Source organism: Ursus maritimus, unplaced genomic scaffold, assembly GCF_017311325.1.
Source record: "Ursus maritimus isolate PB19 unplaced genomic scaffold, ASM1731132v1 scaffold_11, whole genome shotgun sequence".
In the NCBI taxonomy this organism is placed as follows: domain Eukaryota; kingdom Metazoa; phylum Chordata; class Mammalia; order Carnivora; family Ursidae; genus Ursus; species Ursus maritimus.
This window is the reverse complement of record NW_024423453.1, coordinates 55,208,103-55,224,182: the sequence shown is the minus strand read 5'-3', so window position 1 is coordinate 55,224,182 and position 16,080 is coordinate 55,208,103. Positions and strand designations below refer to the sequence as shown.

General features: G+C 38.4%; 1 protein-coding gene across 2 annotated transcripts in view; it reads right to left on the bottom strand.

Annotated features, from left to right (window-relative positions):
- Positions 1–16,080, bottom strand: part of PALLD (palladin, cytoskeletal associated protein) — a 370,015-nt gene that overhangs the window by 227,676 nt on the left and 126,259 nt on the right. For both annotated transcript variants that reach the window (XM_040626427.1, XM_040626428.1), the window contains exon 2: positions 1,863–2,041. In XM_040626427.1, coding sequence (XP_040482361.1) covers positions 1,863–2,041 — 179 coding nt within the window. The remainder of the gene's footprint in view (positions 1–1,862; positions 2,042–16,080) is intronic.

Below are 16,080 nucleotides of genomic sequence, written 5' to 3'. Positions count from 1 at the left end.
TCTTTTATTGTATGAAAAATTGGTATAGCTCATATATATATATTCCAGTTAACCTTTTAAGTTCATTTGTATCCTTGTAACACTTTATATATAATTTCTATTATATCACTTATCATAATGTCGCTTACATTCCGGTTTTTTTTTTTTTTTTTCCTACGTGTCCATCTCTGCATTTAGACCGGGAAATCCTAAATACCAGGGAATGGGTCTTAATCATATTTGTGCCTGCATTATCTGGCACACAGTAGGGCCTTAATAAACACAGCTGAAATCAGCTGGTAGGCTACTAAATTGACTGTGAACTCACATAACATCCGTAGTATAAAAGCAAAGCACACTAAAATTCACCACATTTCCAGCAATGCTGAAAGCAAATAAAAAAGCATTTAATTTTAAGAAGCTCTATCTGAACTTGGATTTCAGAGATATATCTGATCATTATTAGCAAACAGTTTTCTTATGCAAATTTAAGATTCTTTCATTGTATTCTAAAATGCTTTAAGAAGTTTGCCACACAGCCCCCCACCCATGACTAATACTGCTAACTTAAATTTTAAAGGTCTTTTTGTCATTCATTTAGCACTCTGAAATGTGGGACATGGTAGTTAAGAATATGGGCCTTGGAGCAAGACTGCCTGGGTTCAAATTCCAGGGGTGACTTTGAAAGAGTTGCTTTAACCTGAGTCTCAGGTTACCCACATATAGAAAAGAGATACTATTAATACCTCATAGGCTTACAGGGAAGTTTAAATCATTATGCATGAGTATATGCACATTTGTAAGTGCCATGTAAGTGTTACTTGTTCTATACAAAATGTTTGCTTTCATTAACAGGACAAGGTCCCTTGAGAGGCTCACAGATGGTTACATTCAAAGACAATGCAGACGATCCTTTAATTAAAAGTAAAAGTACATACTTTCAGTCAGTGGTAATAATTTCACTAAAACTACATTTTTTGTCAATTCTTGAAAGAGCTTTCAATTATGATTCATATCTTGCTTTCTTCTACCTTAAATAATAAAGAAATCTGGTGGACTTAAACAGTAAAAAAAAAAAAAAAAAAAAAAAGAAGATGAAGAATAAGGTAGTGGAGACCTCAAGGATTTTAGTCTTTTTTTGTACTTTACTAGTTTGAAAACCAACAAATTAATAGAGTATTCACCAATTTATGGATTTAGAACCAAATGTACACTTTGGCACTTAAAACATTTCCGACTTAAATTATTGGTATTGATCAAAATGCAATAATAATTTAAAACTATATACTTTCACATCAAGTTTCCTAATTTCCCACAGGCTGAGTCTTGTCAAGAACAAAAGAAATATTCTACTCTCTGCCTATCCCTTTTTAATACAACACTGATTCTTGAGGTTTTTTTCATACCTAGTGATTCCCAGCTCCTAAGTACATTTAGGAGGAATTAACAGAATCTTTAAAAAGAGGCAAAATTTTAGAATAAAAATGAGAACATTTAAAAATATTCAATCATTTAGCATTTCCATGAATGATCTCCTAAGTCATTTATAGTTAGACTCTATCTGGCTGATAGACATGGTATTTCAATATGTTCCCATTCTCTTCTCACTAGAGAAACCAAAAATAAGACACTTTATATTTTAAATAAATTCAAGTTAATGTAGCCGAAATGTTTTCAATTAAAAGGAATAAATATTGACATTAGACATAGTTGATGTATACCCAAGTGTCAGAACTGTTCAATTCACATAAAATTTTCAGGAGAAATGAGGTTTGAGTCACAACACCATTATGTTGTTTGTGTTGGAAAAGCATGTTCCCAGTGAAGCCAGACTCAAGCTCTCAAGCCGTTTCTAACCCTTTAGATCATGCACCTCTCCTTACCTTCAATGAACACCTCCGCAGACGTGGTGTCTGAGCCGCTAGGGTTTGTAGCCAGACAGGTATAGCGACCTGTGTCGTCCTCAAAGGCCTCCGCTATGGTCAGGGTGTGGAAGTCCCCACCCTCACTGCGGATCTGAATATCGGGAGTGTTGTGTAGCTCTTTCCCCTCACAGAACCATCTGCAGGCCAAATGGAGGTCAAAGGACAGGAGAGAAAGAAAGGAAATGGTGATGTTTAAAATAATAAAGCAGAAGGCTAATGCCCTGTAATAAGATGCTCATTTGATTAAAAACAAAGATCCATGTCAGTGTTACTGAGGAAAACGCTACATTTTAGACCGTGAAATTAATGACTAGACAATTCCCCCAGGTTTTCTTTGTAAAGCATCTTGTACATTTTATCAACCTTGAAATAAGGGATATTGTCAAACTTGGAAAGACCATGTGAGTTACAGAATAAAAGGAATAGAAATTCAAAGTGTCTTACAAAATGTTTTATCATAGATGCCCCTTACAACGTGATCATCCTTACCTGAAGAAAAATAGGAAATATAAACATTATGCTCAAAATATCTACTGTATCAAGGGGGAACGAGTCATCATGTTAAAAAATCATAGGCAGCAATGTTTTTGTTGACCCTAAGACTTCTGATCAGCTGAGCAATAACAGATTTAATGCTTCCCACATTTCTGATATTTACAAAACTTCCTAGCAGACTGCCTGGCCTCTGTGAGGTAGGGAGATGTAGGTCGTGCTGTAATTCATTCTGCTGGTCAGCACTTTTCCTTCCCCAAACAACCAGGACCGCGGTGTAGGAGGCTGCAAGCTGCCAGACCATTTGAACGCACGCTCTCTCTCACACTTGCCTTATTCCCCCAGCACCTCAAACTCTCAACAGGACTTTTACAAAAAAAAACATGAAGCTGCCCTAAAACCTCCCCTAAATGTGATTTATTTTTAAAGAAATGTGTAGGAATGTGCCACTTACAACCAAAAGCGCTGAGGTCTCTGGCACAATATTGTCCATTTACCTCTTAATCAGCACTCAGATTTCCTCTGAGTCTCATATTCTATAGAATTCTTTGGACTTTGCAACTTTTTGTAAAAATATTACATCAAAGATTAATGTTTTTCTGTATTTAGGTAGCATAGTTTAGGTATTTATCTATATTTAATCTGAAAATACAACCAGTTTCCTAATACTCCAGGTATTAACTCCAGAAACTGTATTAAAAATTAAATATGAGTTACTCATAAAAGAACAGGTAAGACTTTGGGAGTTAAAAGACATTTACCGCCACCACCCTGCCCGGAGAGCACCCTCTGTAATGCAACACATACCACTTCTGAGACGGTTGAGAAGGGCAGTATTTCTTCGCTCTGGGACATTTTATAGTTTCCTTTGTCTTTTTTTTTTTTTTTTTAAGATTTTATTTATTTACTTGAGAGTGAGCGAGTGAGAGAGAGCAGGAGCAGGGGGAGGGGTACAGAGAGAAGGAAAAGCAGGCTCTCCGCTGAGCAGGGCGCCTGGATCCCAGGACCCTGGGATCATGGCCTGAGCCGAAGGCAGTCTCTTAACTGACTGAGCCACTCAGGCGCCCCATTTCCTTTGTCTTCATTAAGTTGCACAGAACATTCCAGCCTAGAATCATCTCCTAGTTCCTTCTTGACAGTTCTCTTTCCACAGTCATAGACCAGATCTTCACCCATGAGAACTAATTGTGGATTAAGTTAACAGATTTTACCATCTCTAGTGAACTATAGATTCTTTCTCATCCTATATCAGAGTAAAGCTCTTCTCTACATACATCAGTCTCTAAACTTCAGATCTGTCATTGAAGCCATTCACATACCTGGCCCTGACTTTATTTTTTTTAATCATTTTCCTATACTACTCCCCTGTTTCTATTAAATATTTGCATGGATTTATGATTTCCTATGTAGTCCTCATGTAGCACTTGCCGACCTTCCTTTGCCTATCCTTTCTCTTCACCAAAGCCACCTAGGAACCACTCTTCTTTATAGCCCAGCTAAAGGCTCCTTCACCAGATTAAATTCAACTGCACATACGCTTGCTGGGCATCTTCAACGTGGAAGGCACTGCATGACGTATTACAGGTAATAGAATAAAGCCTGGTAAGCTCTGCAACTAATTGATGAGTGTCTTTATATTCCATGAAAAAGATACAAACTAACATGTGGAGGGAAAATAAAGCATGAAAAATACAATGAAGGTTTAAAAGAAGGGCAAGAGTAACTGCTTTGGTTCGACGTGCTTCGTAAGGAAACCACTGCCCGCTACACAAGGGAGTGCGGTGTCTTGTCCTCTAACTCCCGAGTCAGCAAACCTACAGGCCACAGCCCCATCATCTGTTTTCATATGGCCTATCAGCCAAAAATGGTTTTCATATTTTTAAGTTTTTGCGAAAAGTCAAAAGAAGAATTTGTGATATATGAAAGTTATATAAAGTTCAAATTTCAGAGCCTATCAACTTTTTTTAGGAGCACTGCCATGCTCATTCACTGACATATTGTCTCTGGCTGCTTTTGCACTACAGTGACAGAGGTGAGTAGCTGCATCAGAATATATGGTCCACAAATCCTAAAATATTCTCTATCTGGACTTCATAGAAAAAGTTTGCCAACTCCTGCTCTAATTTCTTGCTCCCCAAAGTGTGATCCTTAGGCCAGCAGCGTCAGGATCATTGGGGAGTTTATCAGAAATGCAGAATCTTGATACTCATCCCAAATCTACTCAGTCAGTTCAGGTCCTCCAGGTGATTCACGCGCACACAAAGGTGAAGCAGTTTGGGTCTATTAGGTTTGGAGGATACCATCCTACATCACCGAGTCCTGGCTCTCCCTCTAAGTTATTCACTTCTTTAATATAGCAAACATATTTTATGCATCTTATACCTCTGGTCCCTTGCACATAAGTGCATGTAAAATTATGTTGTTTCTCCTACCTCTGTACTGAACAAATTTTAACATCTTTCATTTGACCATTGATCACATAGCACTTTGTGACAGCTTCTGTATTATTTCCTCACACCATTCTTTGAGGCCTACTAGATTTATGCTTTATTTTCCCACCTATGAAATAGACTTCTTCATTGCAGAAAAAAACTTTTTAACTTTTTTTTTATTGACCCACAGTGTATTGTATACTTAATGCTTTAAAAATACGATCTGTTGCTCGTTACTTTGGAATATGCTTCCCATGAAAAACCAAACAGTGAAGGATCTATGGATGAATAGATTTGGAAGATGCTATATGTCTCACTTCTGGATGTTTGCAATTCACATTTTCCTATTAAAGGCTCTGAAAGTCTTGCAGAGAAGAAATTTAACACTGTCTAATTTCATATTTACTCAACTCATTTGACCATGAGATTTTTTCTAATTTAGCATCTACTGACATTTTGTTCAGTCATGTGCATGTTGTAGAATGCTTTTCTAACAGACTTATCCCACAGAATCTGCAGTTTTCTAAAAATGAATTAAGATCAAATATAATCTGAGCAATGATACACACGAGGCTGAAGAAACTAATTGGTAAGCACAATAAAATACTTGAAATAGACTTTTAGAATGTCAGAAAGATTAAGGCAACAACTGCATTTTGTGAGACAGTCTAACACCTACTTTGTCTTCTGAAGTGGTTCATCCAGTCTTCCAACAATTGCATATGGTGGAATGGTTGGTGCTTACAAATCATTAGACTGATCTGGTTTTTGCTTTCTAAGCACTCATGCTATTTGTTCTCCAGCTCCATGAATAAAATTTAAAAAGCATCTCAGATTGTAACATACAGAAGACATTGTGCAGAGGAAAGATGAAATTTATCCAAATTCAGCAATAAGTCAAATAATTACCATGAGTCATTTATATTGCATTGACACTCTCAGGGAAAGTCAGATTGTTCCTGATATAAGTACCTGTCAAGTGACCAGTTCTATGTTGTTAAAATGTGGTAAGACAGGGTGTGACTCGAGAAGGGGAAAAACTGCAAATATTTAGATGGCAGACTCCCTGTAGCAACAGAAAGGGCAGCATGGTTCCTGGCCAATATTTAGATAAATGTGTGTTTAATTTATGATTGGAACCATTTGCACGTTGGAGCTAGCAATGGCCAAGCAAAGAGGCTCAACTGTGACTTTAGGAAAGTCAGCTAGTTTCATGATTCTAAGGTTCTTGGTGAAATGGAAGGGTTTTCTATTTAGGACTGCTTTTAAGTATTTCCAGAAATGATACAGAAAATTCTTTGAAGAAAGATCCAAGTAATTAATGGCTTCTCTTCTATGAAATATACTAAATATAATAGAGCTTCTAAGATTCTAAGGACCCCACGTTGGGTCCTTAAATGTGTCAATGGACTTAGCACCTTGTGTTTATCACTACACCATGGTACTTAACTTTCCACCTACTATTGAAATCAGTTCTTCATGTACCTCTCTATCCTGTAACTTCTTCCAGGGTAGAGACCTGGTCTTTTTAAACGTAATTCACTAAGTTAGTAAGTGTGCTGTATGTTCCAGCACAATGTTCGTATATGGAATATATTAACCGTGCCTTTTTATCTTCTGCAATTCTGAGGCTTTAGACATCTGGGCCTTGCTGATCCCAGAAAGACTGCCCCTCCCAGGGCTAGCCAATTCTTAAAGATAGTAAATGACACCTTTGGGAACACCTTTCATATGAAAGCTCATCAGTCTGGAGCCACATCCCCACCACCTCTTGTATTGGGCTCTCCCACTCAGGTCCACTACTGTCCTGCTCTAATCACCCCAGAACCAGAGAGCAAAACACTAGGGGACAGCAGCCCGTAGGCCGCAGAGTTTGCTGCAATTATTCAAAGCAGCTGATCTTAAATGTGCTTACGCTGCTTCACCCATTTCTTCCTGCAGAAACTATGGTAGAGCTCTTGCCCATCTCTCCCTCCTCCCGCCCCCCAACCTTCCCGACCCCTTGTAGGAGGCTCCTGGTGATCCCCCTGTGGTCCCTTATGGCGTATCTTTACACTTGGGAACTATGAATAGCAAACTATCTTTCAATGGCAGCCCAGTCCTAATCTGTTGGCCTCACCATACCTGAATAATAAAACCCACATTTTAAAGCACTGAACTAATCAAAGAAGAATCCGCTTACACACGAAGAAGAAAGGATAGAACAGATAGCTGAAACAGTACCTATTATAGTTTTTGCCTTGAGGTGTATACAGAGCGAAGTGCAACTCTCACCTGCTCATACTGAAGTGCATTTAAAAAGCAAAAAATTAAACTCAAAATAATCTACTTCAAATGAGGAAATCAGCTTTGTCCATTGTCCATTCTTCATGCAGCAGATCAAATACAAATCACTTTCTTATCTAACCTAAGAGAATCCTGGAGATTGAAAGTTTTGATGCAACAAAGTAGATGGATGGTTTTGAGAGGTTTCTTTAAGATCACACTTCTATCAGTTTCCTGGAAAGGATTCAAAACATTTAATATTCTTCAAAAAAGATGTGAACTTCAGGTTTGTTGATTAAATTTTGATCTGAAATTTTTCCTATATTAACTTCTGGTTGATAATGATACATATATATGTATACATACATACACACATACACACACACACACACACACACACACACACACAATATGGAATATTACTCAGCCATCAAAAAAGAGAAATCTTGCCATTTGCAACAATGTGGATGGAGTTAGAGTGTCTTACGCTAAGTGAAATAAGTCAGAAAAAGGCAAATACCATATGATCTCACTCATGTGGAATTTAAGAAAGAAACAGATGAACATATGGGAAGGAGCAAAAGAAAAAAAAGGAGAGAGGGGGAAAAAAGCCACAAGAGACTCTTAACAATAGAGAACAAAATGAGGGTTGCTGAAGGGGAGGTGGGTGGGGGATGGGTTAGACAGGTGATGGGCATTAAGGAGGGCATTTGTTGTGATGAGCACTGGGTGTTGTATGTAAGTGATGAATCACTAAATTCTACCCCTGAAACTAATATTACACTATGTGTTACCTTACTAGAATTTAAATAAAAATTTGAAAAAAAATAAAGGAATTCAAATCAAAACCTGAAACCAATATTGTACTATGTTAACTAAAATTTAATTTAAATAAATAAAAAATAAATTCTGGTTGCCAGTGCAGCTTAGGAAAAGCAATACTGGTGTGACAGGTTACAATATTAGGCCTACAAAATAGGACAGACATAGGTTTGGTAAATGCACGGAACAGGTAATGACACTGTCCTCTTTGCACATCCTGTGGAAGACATCACTAGTTGATCTGAATATTCTTTGCCAGTGAAACTGGATGTCCCAGAATTCTCAGCATCGCTGTTTGGGCAGGGTACAAAGCAACTGGAGTTGAAGTCTAATGAAACACATTTGCCATGTTCAATGTGGTCCCTTCTTAGAAAGTTCATTCTCCCTTTCCTCCCAATTCTGGAAGCCGTTTCTGTTATAGGAGTGGGGAGAGGCTTTGGTTGAGAGAGAGCATGTGTGGAAGTACGTAATATAGCTGAGAGAGTCTACTCAGGTAAAATTCCACTTGAGGACACAGCTGAACTTTTTTTTTCATTCCATTTATTATACCTGGAAGCCATTGATCTAGTGGGTAAAACACTACCTAGTATACTGGAAAGTCAAAATGCAATTATCTACATTCCCATTCTGTACTTCTAATGAATTTCAATTTCAAGCAGACCTTGACCATACTTCATTTTAACTGTAAAAATGGTTAAAATATGTAACTTCAATCTCAGTTAGGATGAGGACACCGTATTTGGGAACTATGATAGTCATAAGGATTTACATAAATTCAAATCAAGAGAGAGTGAATCTATATAGTCAATGCCTATTATACGCCATGTACTTTGCAAATATGGCGTTATTTCCCAAAAACCTTGTGAAAACCTAGTTTTCATTTTATCTTTAGATGAGGCTATTCTCATCTATGTATAAATACACACACACAAAAAAAACATGGACAATTAAATCCAGATAATTTTCACAATTTCATTTTCTTCAATATATTTAGCTTCATCTTTCATCAAACGTTTTATTATGGATAGAAACAGATTTTAACCAGGTTTACTGATTCTTCCTCTCTACTCTGGAGGAGCTGGTAAGCAACTATGAGATTGCCATGCAATGGGGAGCTGAGAAACAGCACTGAAAAATTACTGTAGTAAACCCTCATTCAAAAGAATTTAAGAGTTGTTCATATAGGAGTAAACCAGCTGACACTGGTTGTCAGATTACAACGTCATGAACAGGGCATGAAAGTAATCTTGCATTACTTATAAATAAAATGTAAAAGGGTTAGGAGATACAGTCATATTCATTCATCAATCGATCACTTATCCATTCATTAAGGGGTTTATTGCACTTTGACTCGAATTCAGAAACTAATTGGGCATACAGTTGTCAGCTAAACGGGGTTTATTTCATGAGACTAGTCATGGGGCAAAGTAGAGAAGAAAACCCAACTACAGACCTAGGAAACACTGAATACACTTCATCTAATGAACGCAGGATCTTCTATCACATGGAAGCATGTACTGCTTTCAAAAATCTTTAAAAGTCGTTACACCTTCATCCTTACACATGAAGCTTGCTCTGGATAGAATACTTAGGTTGAACTTAATTTGGTAGAGGGGATAACGTTGATGAACTTCACAAGCCTTGAAAATTTTTTTGTTCATGAAAGAGAACAGGGGGTAAAAAAAAAAAAAAAAAAAAAGGACTTAGTATTTAAAGCTCTGCAAGATGGCACATTTCTTTATATTACCCTATGATGGGATTTTGAAATCTACATTGTTTTAATATATGTATTTCTTCTTGTTGCATAATGTCTTTTTCTCAGGATTTTTCAAACATTCCAGCTTAAAAATGAGATGGTGCCAAAAATTCAAGGATCATATTATGGCATCAGCAGGATATGGTAGGATAGAAATTCAAGAAGGTGTTTTACATAGAAAAGTTCAATATTTAATTGTTCACTTTCTACATTTCAAGGTGAGGTTAAATGTAACCTTTGATTTGGTCAGAGCTCCACTGCGGGAGGAGAGTGGCTCCATCTGACTGCAGTCACACCAACAGCTTGGTTGGGGATCAAAAGGGGTCACAAGGGTAACTAACTAAAATCAGGGGGATCGCAGCTGCTTCTGAACAAGTGGCTGCCTTTGAAAACCAACAATCGTTTCCATTCTTGGGCAGTGTAAGATAATTTTAAAACTGACCTCCCTGAAGTGACCTTCCTTTTTTCCTTCTCTTATGACCCTGGCAACTGGCCGTGGGGCTCAGAACTGCATTTTGGAGTGGGATGAACATCTGGGAAAGCTCAGAACATGCTGGTTCTCCAAAACAGGGCAAGATTGTTGATTTTTAGGACAATAATTCAACTGCTAAACGAAGGGAGCTAACACATCCACTGACAAAGTAGAATATCCACTACCCAGCATGGTATACGAATACTTTATGTTTAAAAAAATCACATATGGCATCCTTGGTTTAAGGGTTGACTGGTACTATCTATTCCATACTGTCATGTAACCAGAAATACAGATATTATGACTGAAGGGTTCAGTATCTTTCTCTTTTTGAACCACAGCTATGTATCGTGGAAATTTTCTGTGCCCTGTATTTTAAACATGAACAAATTTTAAAATGAAAAAAATCAACATATCAAATTTATGAAGCTTCATCAATGAATCTTGGCTAATATTTTCCAACTCTAAGGAAAACGGTCAATCTTGGGAGTCCGTTAATAGAACAATGAGATGCTTATTAAATAAAACTTTTAAGAACAGCCAAGTTTCTATTTTCTCCTACATGTCACTTTCCTTATGCTCATGGAGAAACAAAGTTACGTTGAAAGATGTAGCTTTATGTTTGCTTCCCAACTCCACTGATTTGTACTTTCTAGAAAAATTTATCTTCAAAGGGATATCAATGATCACAGGAAGGCAAATTTAGCCCACAGCTGCCCCCTTCTTCCTAAGTGCAAGCTAGCACATGACTTCACAGAAACACATGATTGAAGAAAACTGAAGGAACTAGTTTTTTTAACTGCTGTTATAATGGAAATTGAGGGTTGGGAAGGAGACCAAAAAAAAAAAAAAGCACACACACAAAAAACAAAAAAACAGACATATCAATGGTTCAGCAAGGGTTATATTTTCCAGGTGTTCCTTTCTCCCAAAGAAACAGCAGGGCTCTGCCATGAAATGGAGAATCACCAAAATTGGGAACTTATGCCCAAGATGAATTTTATTTATGCTTAAGCTTGAAGTCAGGCCATCTGTAAATATTGCATTTCATACATCCTCAATTAAACACCAATTAATTTTTATGGAGTATCTTTTGTCTTGTCACCAAGTATTTCTTAATTTTTTACATGTGTTCACATTAACCACAAGACACACCATGTTTATTCTGTCATGTGGATTTATAGGCAGAGCAAAGTGAAATTAGTCCTCGTCTAAATTTACTATGGCTATAATTTCATGACTGCTTAGCTCGAAGGCCAATAGTTAAATTTGTGTGGACAACAGATGTACTTTAACCTTCTAGTGGAAAAGAGACCAATAAATAGATTGACTTTTTGAAATTCAAAGCCCAGGAAATGACAAAATAGCCTTTGAACCAAAACCAGACTCATGTCTACCAATTCTTTCTTCTCATAATCACTTTATCTCCTATGAAAGAAAGATAAAACGGGGGAGGGGGGAGCCCAAATAAAACGGAACTTCTAAAATGACTTCATCTTGTTTTGGCCATGAGGTAGCTTCATATCTGGACACTAGGAGCATGTAGTGTTTAATCAGTATGCCTAAAAAAGAGCTATAAACGCAGGCAAGTAGAATCTACAACTAAGTATTTGTGCTGCTGAAGCTGTTAAAATCTTAGATTGCTTTCAGTATTTTCCATACTGGTGATGTAGTAGAAAGGACCTCGGGGCTGGGAATCAGCATCCAGGGTTCTGGTTTTTACCTGGTCAATAGACCAGCTAAGCTGAATGTAATCCAGTTGTTCTCTCTTCCGGAACTTGAGTTTATGTGTGAAATGTGAGGAATGAACTAGACCAGTGTTTCCTCAAATGTGTCCCAAGAAGCTAGTTTTGCAGCAAGTTGACAGATACCACTGAAAAAGGATTCTTTGGCCCAACAGGTTTATGGAGCAATGGATTAAACGAAGTTAAACATCTGCCTTTACTACAGCACTTTCTAGAACTTTGACCATGCCGATACACACCACACTTCCAAGAGAGAAAAATGGCAGGCATCATTCTCAATCTTATTTGACTAGGGAACACATGTTTTGAGAATCATGTTGAAGGATTAATGTTACATGGAACATATTTTGGGAAACACTGGGTTGAATTATCACTAAGATCCCACCTAACTCTACAATAGTGACATTTAATACCTGGCCGACATTTTACAACTACCTCATCCAGTGCTCATGACAGACATCAGTAACACGGCAAAACCTTCTTTCCCACTGGCCCCGGACTTAGTTTTAGAGTCCATCTCAATGGTGCTCCGGGCAACCACTACCAACCATTTAGATAGAGCTGACCTTTGAGCTGAAACATAATTGCCATGCCTGATTTAATTGTCTATGTTTATGAATTATTTTTAGACAGGAATCAATGTGAAATGCTGATTGCTAACCTCCCATCTAACCTTGACTGTTAACTCTAAGAATTTTCTGTTTTTCTTTCTTTTTTGTACAAGCAGCCATTTTGCCATGGCACATGGAATTACTGGGGTCTTCCCCCATCCCCTTTGGAAAATGTTCAGTGTCGATTTCTAAGATGACGTTCAAGTCAGGTCATTTCTGAGAAAGAAACAGGCTACCCTAATTACAGGAATCAATGGGGACCGTGCCAGGTTAAGCCAGAATATACTTCACTGCAAGAGCACCTTGAAAATGTGATTTTGGCTTTAGTGGATATTTTGACTCTCCGCAAATGTGATTCATTCCCAGGAGTAGACAAAAGTAAATTTCACAGTCTAGAGGGGGGGAGAAAAGGTTCCCAACCTTCCTGTCACTCATTCACAAATTCTTGTTACACCTGTTATAAAATAGATTCATCCTTACCAACTCTCTATGCAGGCGCACAACTAAGTCAGCATGACCTGACAAGTCACACTTCAAAGTTACCTATACTGTGAAAATCTGTACTGCATGTTTCCAAGCCTTCAAAGCGTTGAGGGAAAGAATGGATTAGAGAGGGAGCCTGAGACTGAGAAACTGCATACATAAAACAGTGAGAGGTGCACATTCAGCTATTTTGTTGTTACAGTTATGGCAGGTAATTACTAGCTATTGTTGTAACTTGGGAGTGCATTCCAAAGGAAATAAAACGGGAGATGTTTTATTAGACAATGCTGTCGGTCTCCTAGGCTTTGGAACTTGTCCATTGAGATACAACGATTACCTCAGAATTACGAAACCCAAAGAGGACTAAAAGCAAAGTATGGCTAGGGAACAAGTCCTCTTGGTGTCTTCAGCTCGACATCAGTACCGAAACCCACATTAAAGAGGTCGTGTATGGACTGCTAGCAAGCCTGCTAGTGATTTCTTTGCATTTGACAAGCAATGACATTGAATGCAACTTTTCCCTCAACCACGGAACATCTTTCCCCCAAATCAAAGTACAGGAAATTTCATCTACAATTTTTCTTAGTTTATCAGTACCTTAATTTCTTGCCTCAATTGTGTTGCCAGCTAATCACAATTAGGGGTAAGGGAGGAGAAAATAGATGAAAAGTGGGGATAGAAAATGAAGGGAGAATATCCCTGAAAAAGCTGCAACTTCAGAATTTGAAGGGCTTTGCTTCTCTCTCCTCTCCTCTCCAAAAGAGCCTCCCGCTAACACTGTGCTGGTTGATGAGGCCCCAGCAGCTGAACCAAGCTCAGCAGGCAAGGGTGGCTGCTTCAGCCTCGCACCACATTTGGTGGACCAGCTGACTGAGGCGCAGGGGAGCTTGGTGGCCTCCTCACATAATGTTCTGGCCCTAGTCTAGTCTAACGATGTTCAAGTGTGGCTGGTGTGGTCCCCTAGGAACGGCAGAACAAACACGAAAAATAGAGTGTGAGTGCAAGCAAAGTTCAGCCATACACGGGCCTGGTCAGTCAGTAACTACATACGGAAACTTGTTTGCTTTCTTTTTCCAAGATTTTCCAAGCTAACTCACGTCAAAGCCACCCCCTTTTGTCAATGCTTTTCCCTTGTTCTTATATTGTGTTCCTTCTACACATCCACACTTAGAGGCCAGCTTTCCAAGAAGAGCTTTAATAAATGAAATATCCAGCAAGGAAGGAACTCTTTGAATTAGACAATGAGAACTAGGTATAGAAGGAATCCTATTGCTAGCAGGCACTGCTCATGTGCCCCGCACCGACTATCCTATCAACTAAATAGCGAATGTTTTCATCCAAACATGAGTCACATTTTATACACACACACACACACCACCATACCATGCACCTACACACACACAAAGCTGAATTAAACATCTGACCTGCTCCTTGAATCAATTTCCTGAAAGAGTCTCAAACACCCTGCAAATGCTGCTTTGCAAACCTCCTTTCTAATTCGGATTCACACAGGTAATTCTCTAAACAGCATCTGTCCTCCTCCCAACAATTTGGAACAAATACATACTTGTGAGTTTGCAGGACAGTGAGCCATTTCCCAAGAAAGCTGTCTCCACTGCTTCCCCTCAGATCCTGGGTGTGTGGAGCTGGAGCTGGAGCAGGGAGGGGCCTCAGGTGTATGAGCAAGAACAGGAAGTGGGGACTAATTATACCTTGTTTTATTTGGCTATTTGAATAACAAACTGGCATGTTTCATTTCAGTTGGTTTTTCAGAGTGAATAACCTCAGGCTGGCATTGCATTCCAATTAGACTTGGGTTTTTAAAGTGTTAAAATTAATGTTATGATTGGATACAGACTTAAATCTTTTTCTTTGAAAAACAGGGATTTTCAGGATGAAAGGAAGCTCTCTTTTCTGATTAGAATTAGAACACCCAGCACCTGACTGCAGTCCATCAGTTAGTGCTTATATCCTGCCTGCCCCAAAGCTACCTTGATGGCACAAGACACAACTTTAAAAAATTGGCTGCAGAGGCTTTAAGACTTGGCAAAAGACACAACCAAACTAACCTCTGAAACTATTATGTGGTATGGGATGGGGGGCGGGGAGGCTTTAGCATACGAAATTTGCTAGGTAGAGGAAATTATAATAGTTCCTTTACTTGCACAGCAAATAAAAATACGTGTTTTTAGCATTTTAAAACGTCACCCATGATACTGACTACATGTGTTTGCTGTGCCTGAAAAGAACAGTATGTCCAAAATTTATCTCGTGGAGTAGGATTTTCATTCTCAGAGCTCACTACATGTACATCAGGACATCTAGAGAACACGAGCTCTCCCTCAGCCACTTCTCTCGTGGGGGGCTTGAGAATTGCTTGTGACAAGGAAGAGTTCTGGCCAACAGTTCACTCTTTCCTTGCAGGCTGTGTACCCTGTGAGAAAGCCTTTCTATACTACTTTGTCATTTTCACAATTTGTAGATATTGGGAAAATAAACATTACTCTGTGCTAGAAAAACGTGGAGGGAGTTCATGCTACATGTAAAAGCTGTTCCACACTTATCTCAATTCTCTCGAGCAAGAATACCCTAGAGTCCCTCCAGATTTTAATATTCCACTGATCCGTAGTTTCTCCAGGTTATTTGAAGGTAGGCTTAAAAATATTTGCCCAGGCACTGTGTTACGTCGATTCTGAAGGATCTAAAGAAATTCCCTGAGGTTTCTTATGACTAAAATTATTCCATACGCCCAAAGATGGAATAGATTTGAATGAGTGAATTCCCTGTCACTGGGTATGTTGAAGATGGAGGAAAATAGGCAGGAATCTTGTAGAGGGAATTCAAGAACTGGATGGATAATTGATTCAGAGTCTATGACGACTGGTGCCATGATCTTTCTTTTACCAAGCAACTGCCAGCTGACACATGAAAGTGGGACAAAACATCGAATGCCTGGTGTGCTGAATACTAAAGAATGGCATAATCCTCTTAATTATGATGCATTTACTAGATTAGCCTAATTTAATCAAGATAATTCTTGAGGTTTCCAAGGGCTTTTTAATTAGGATGGTTTACTGCAGCTGTATTAGCTGCTAAAT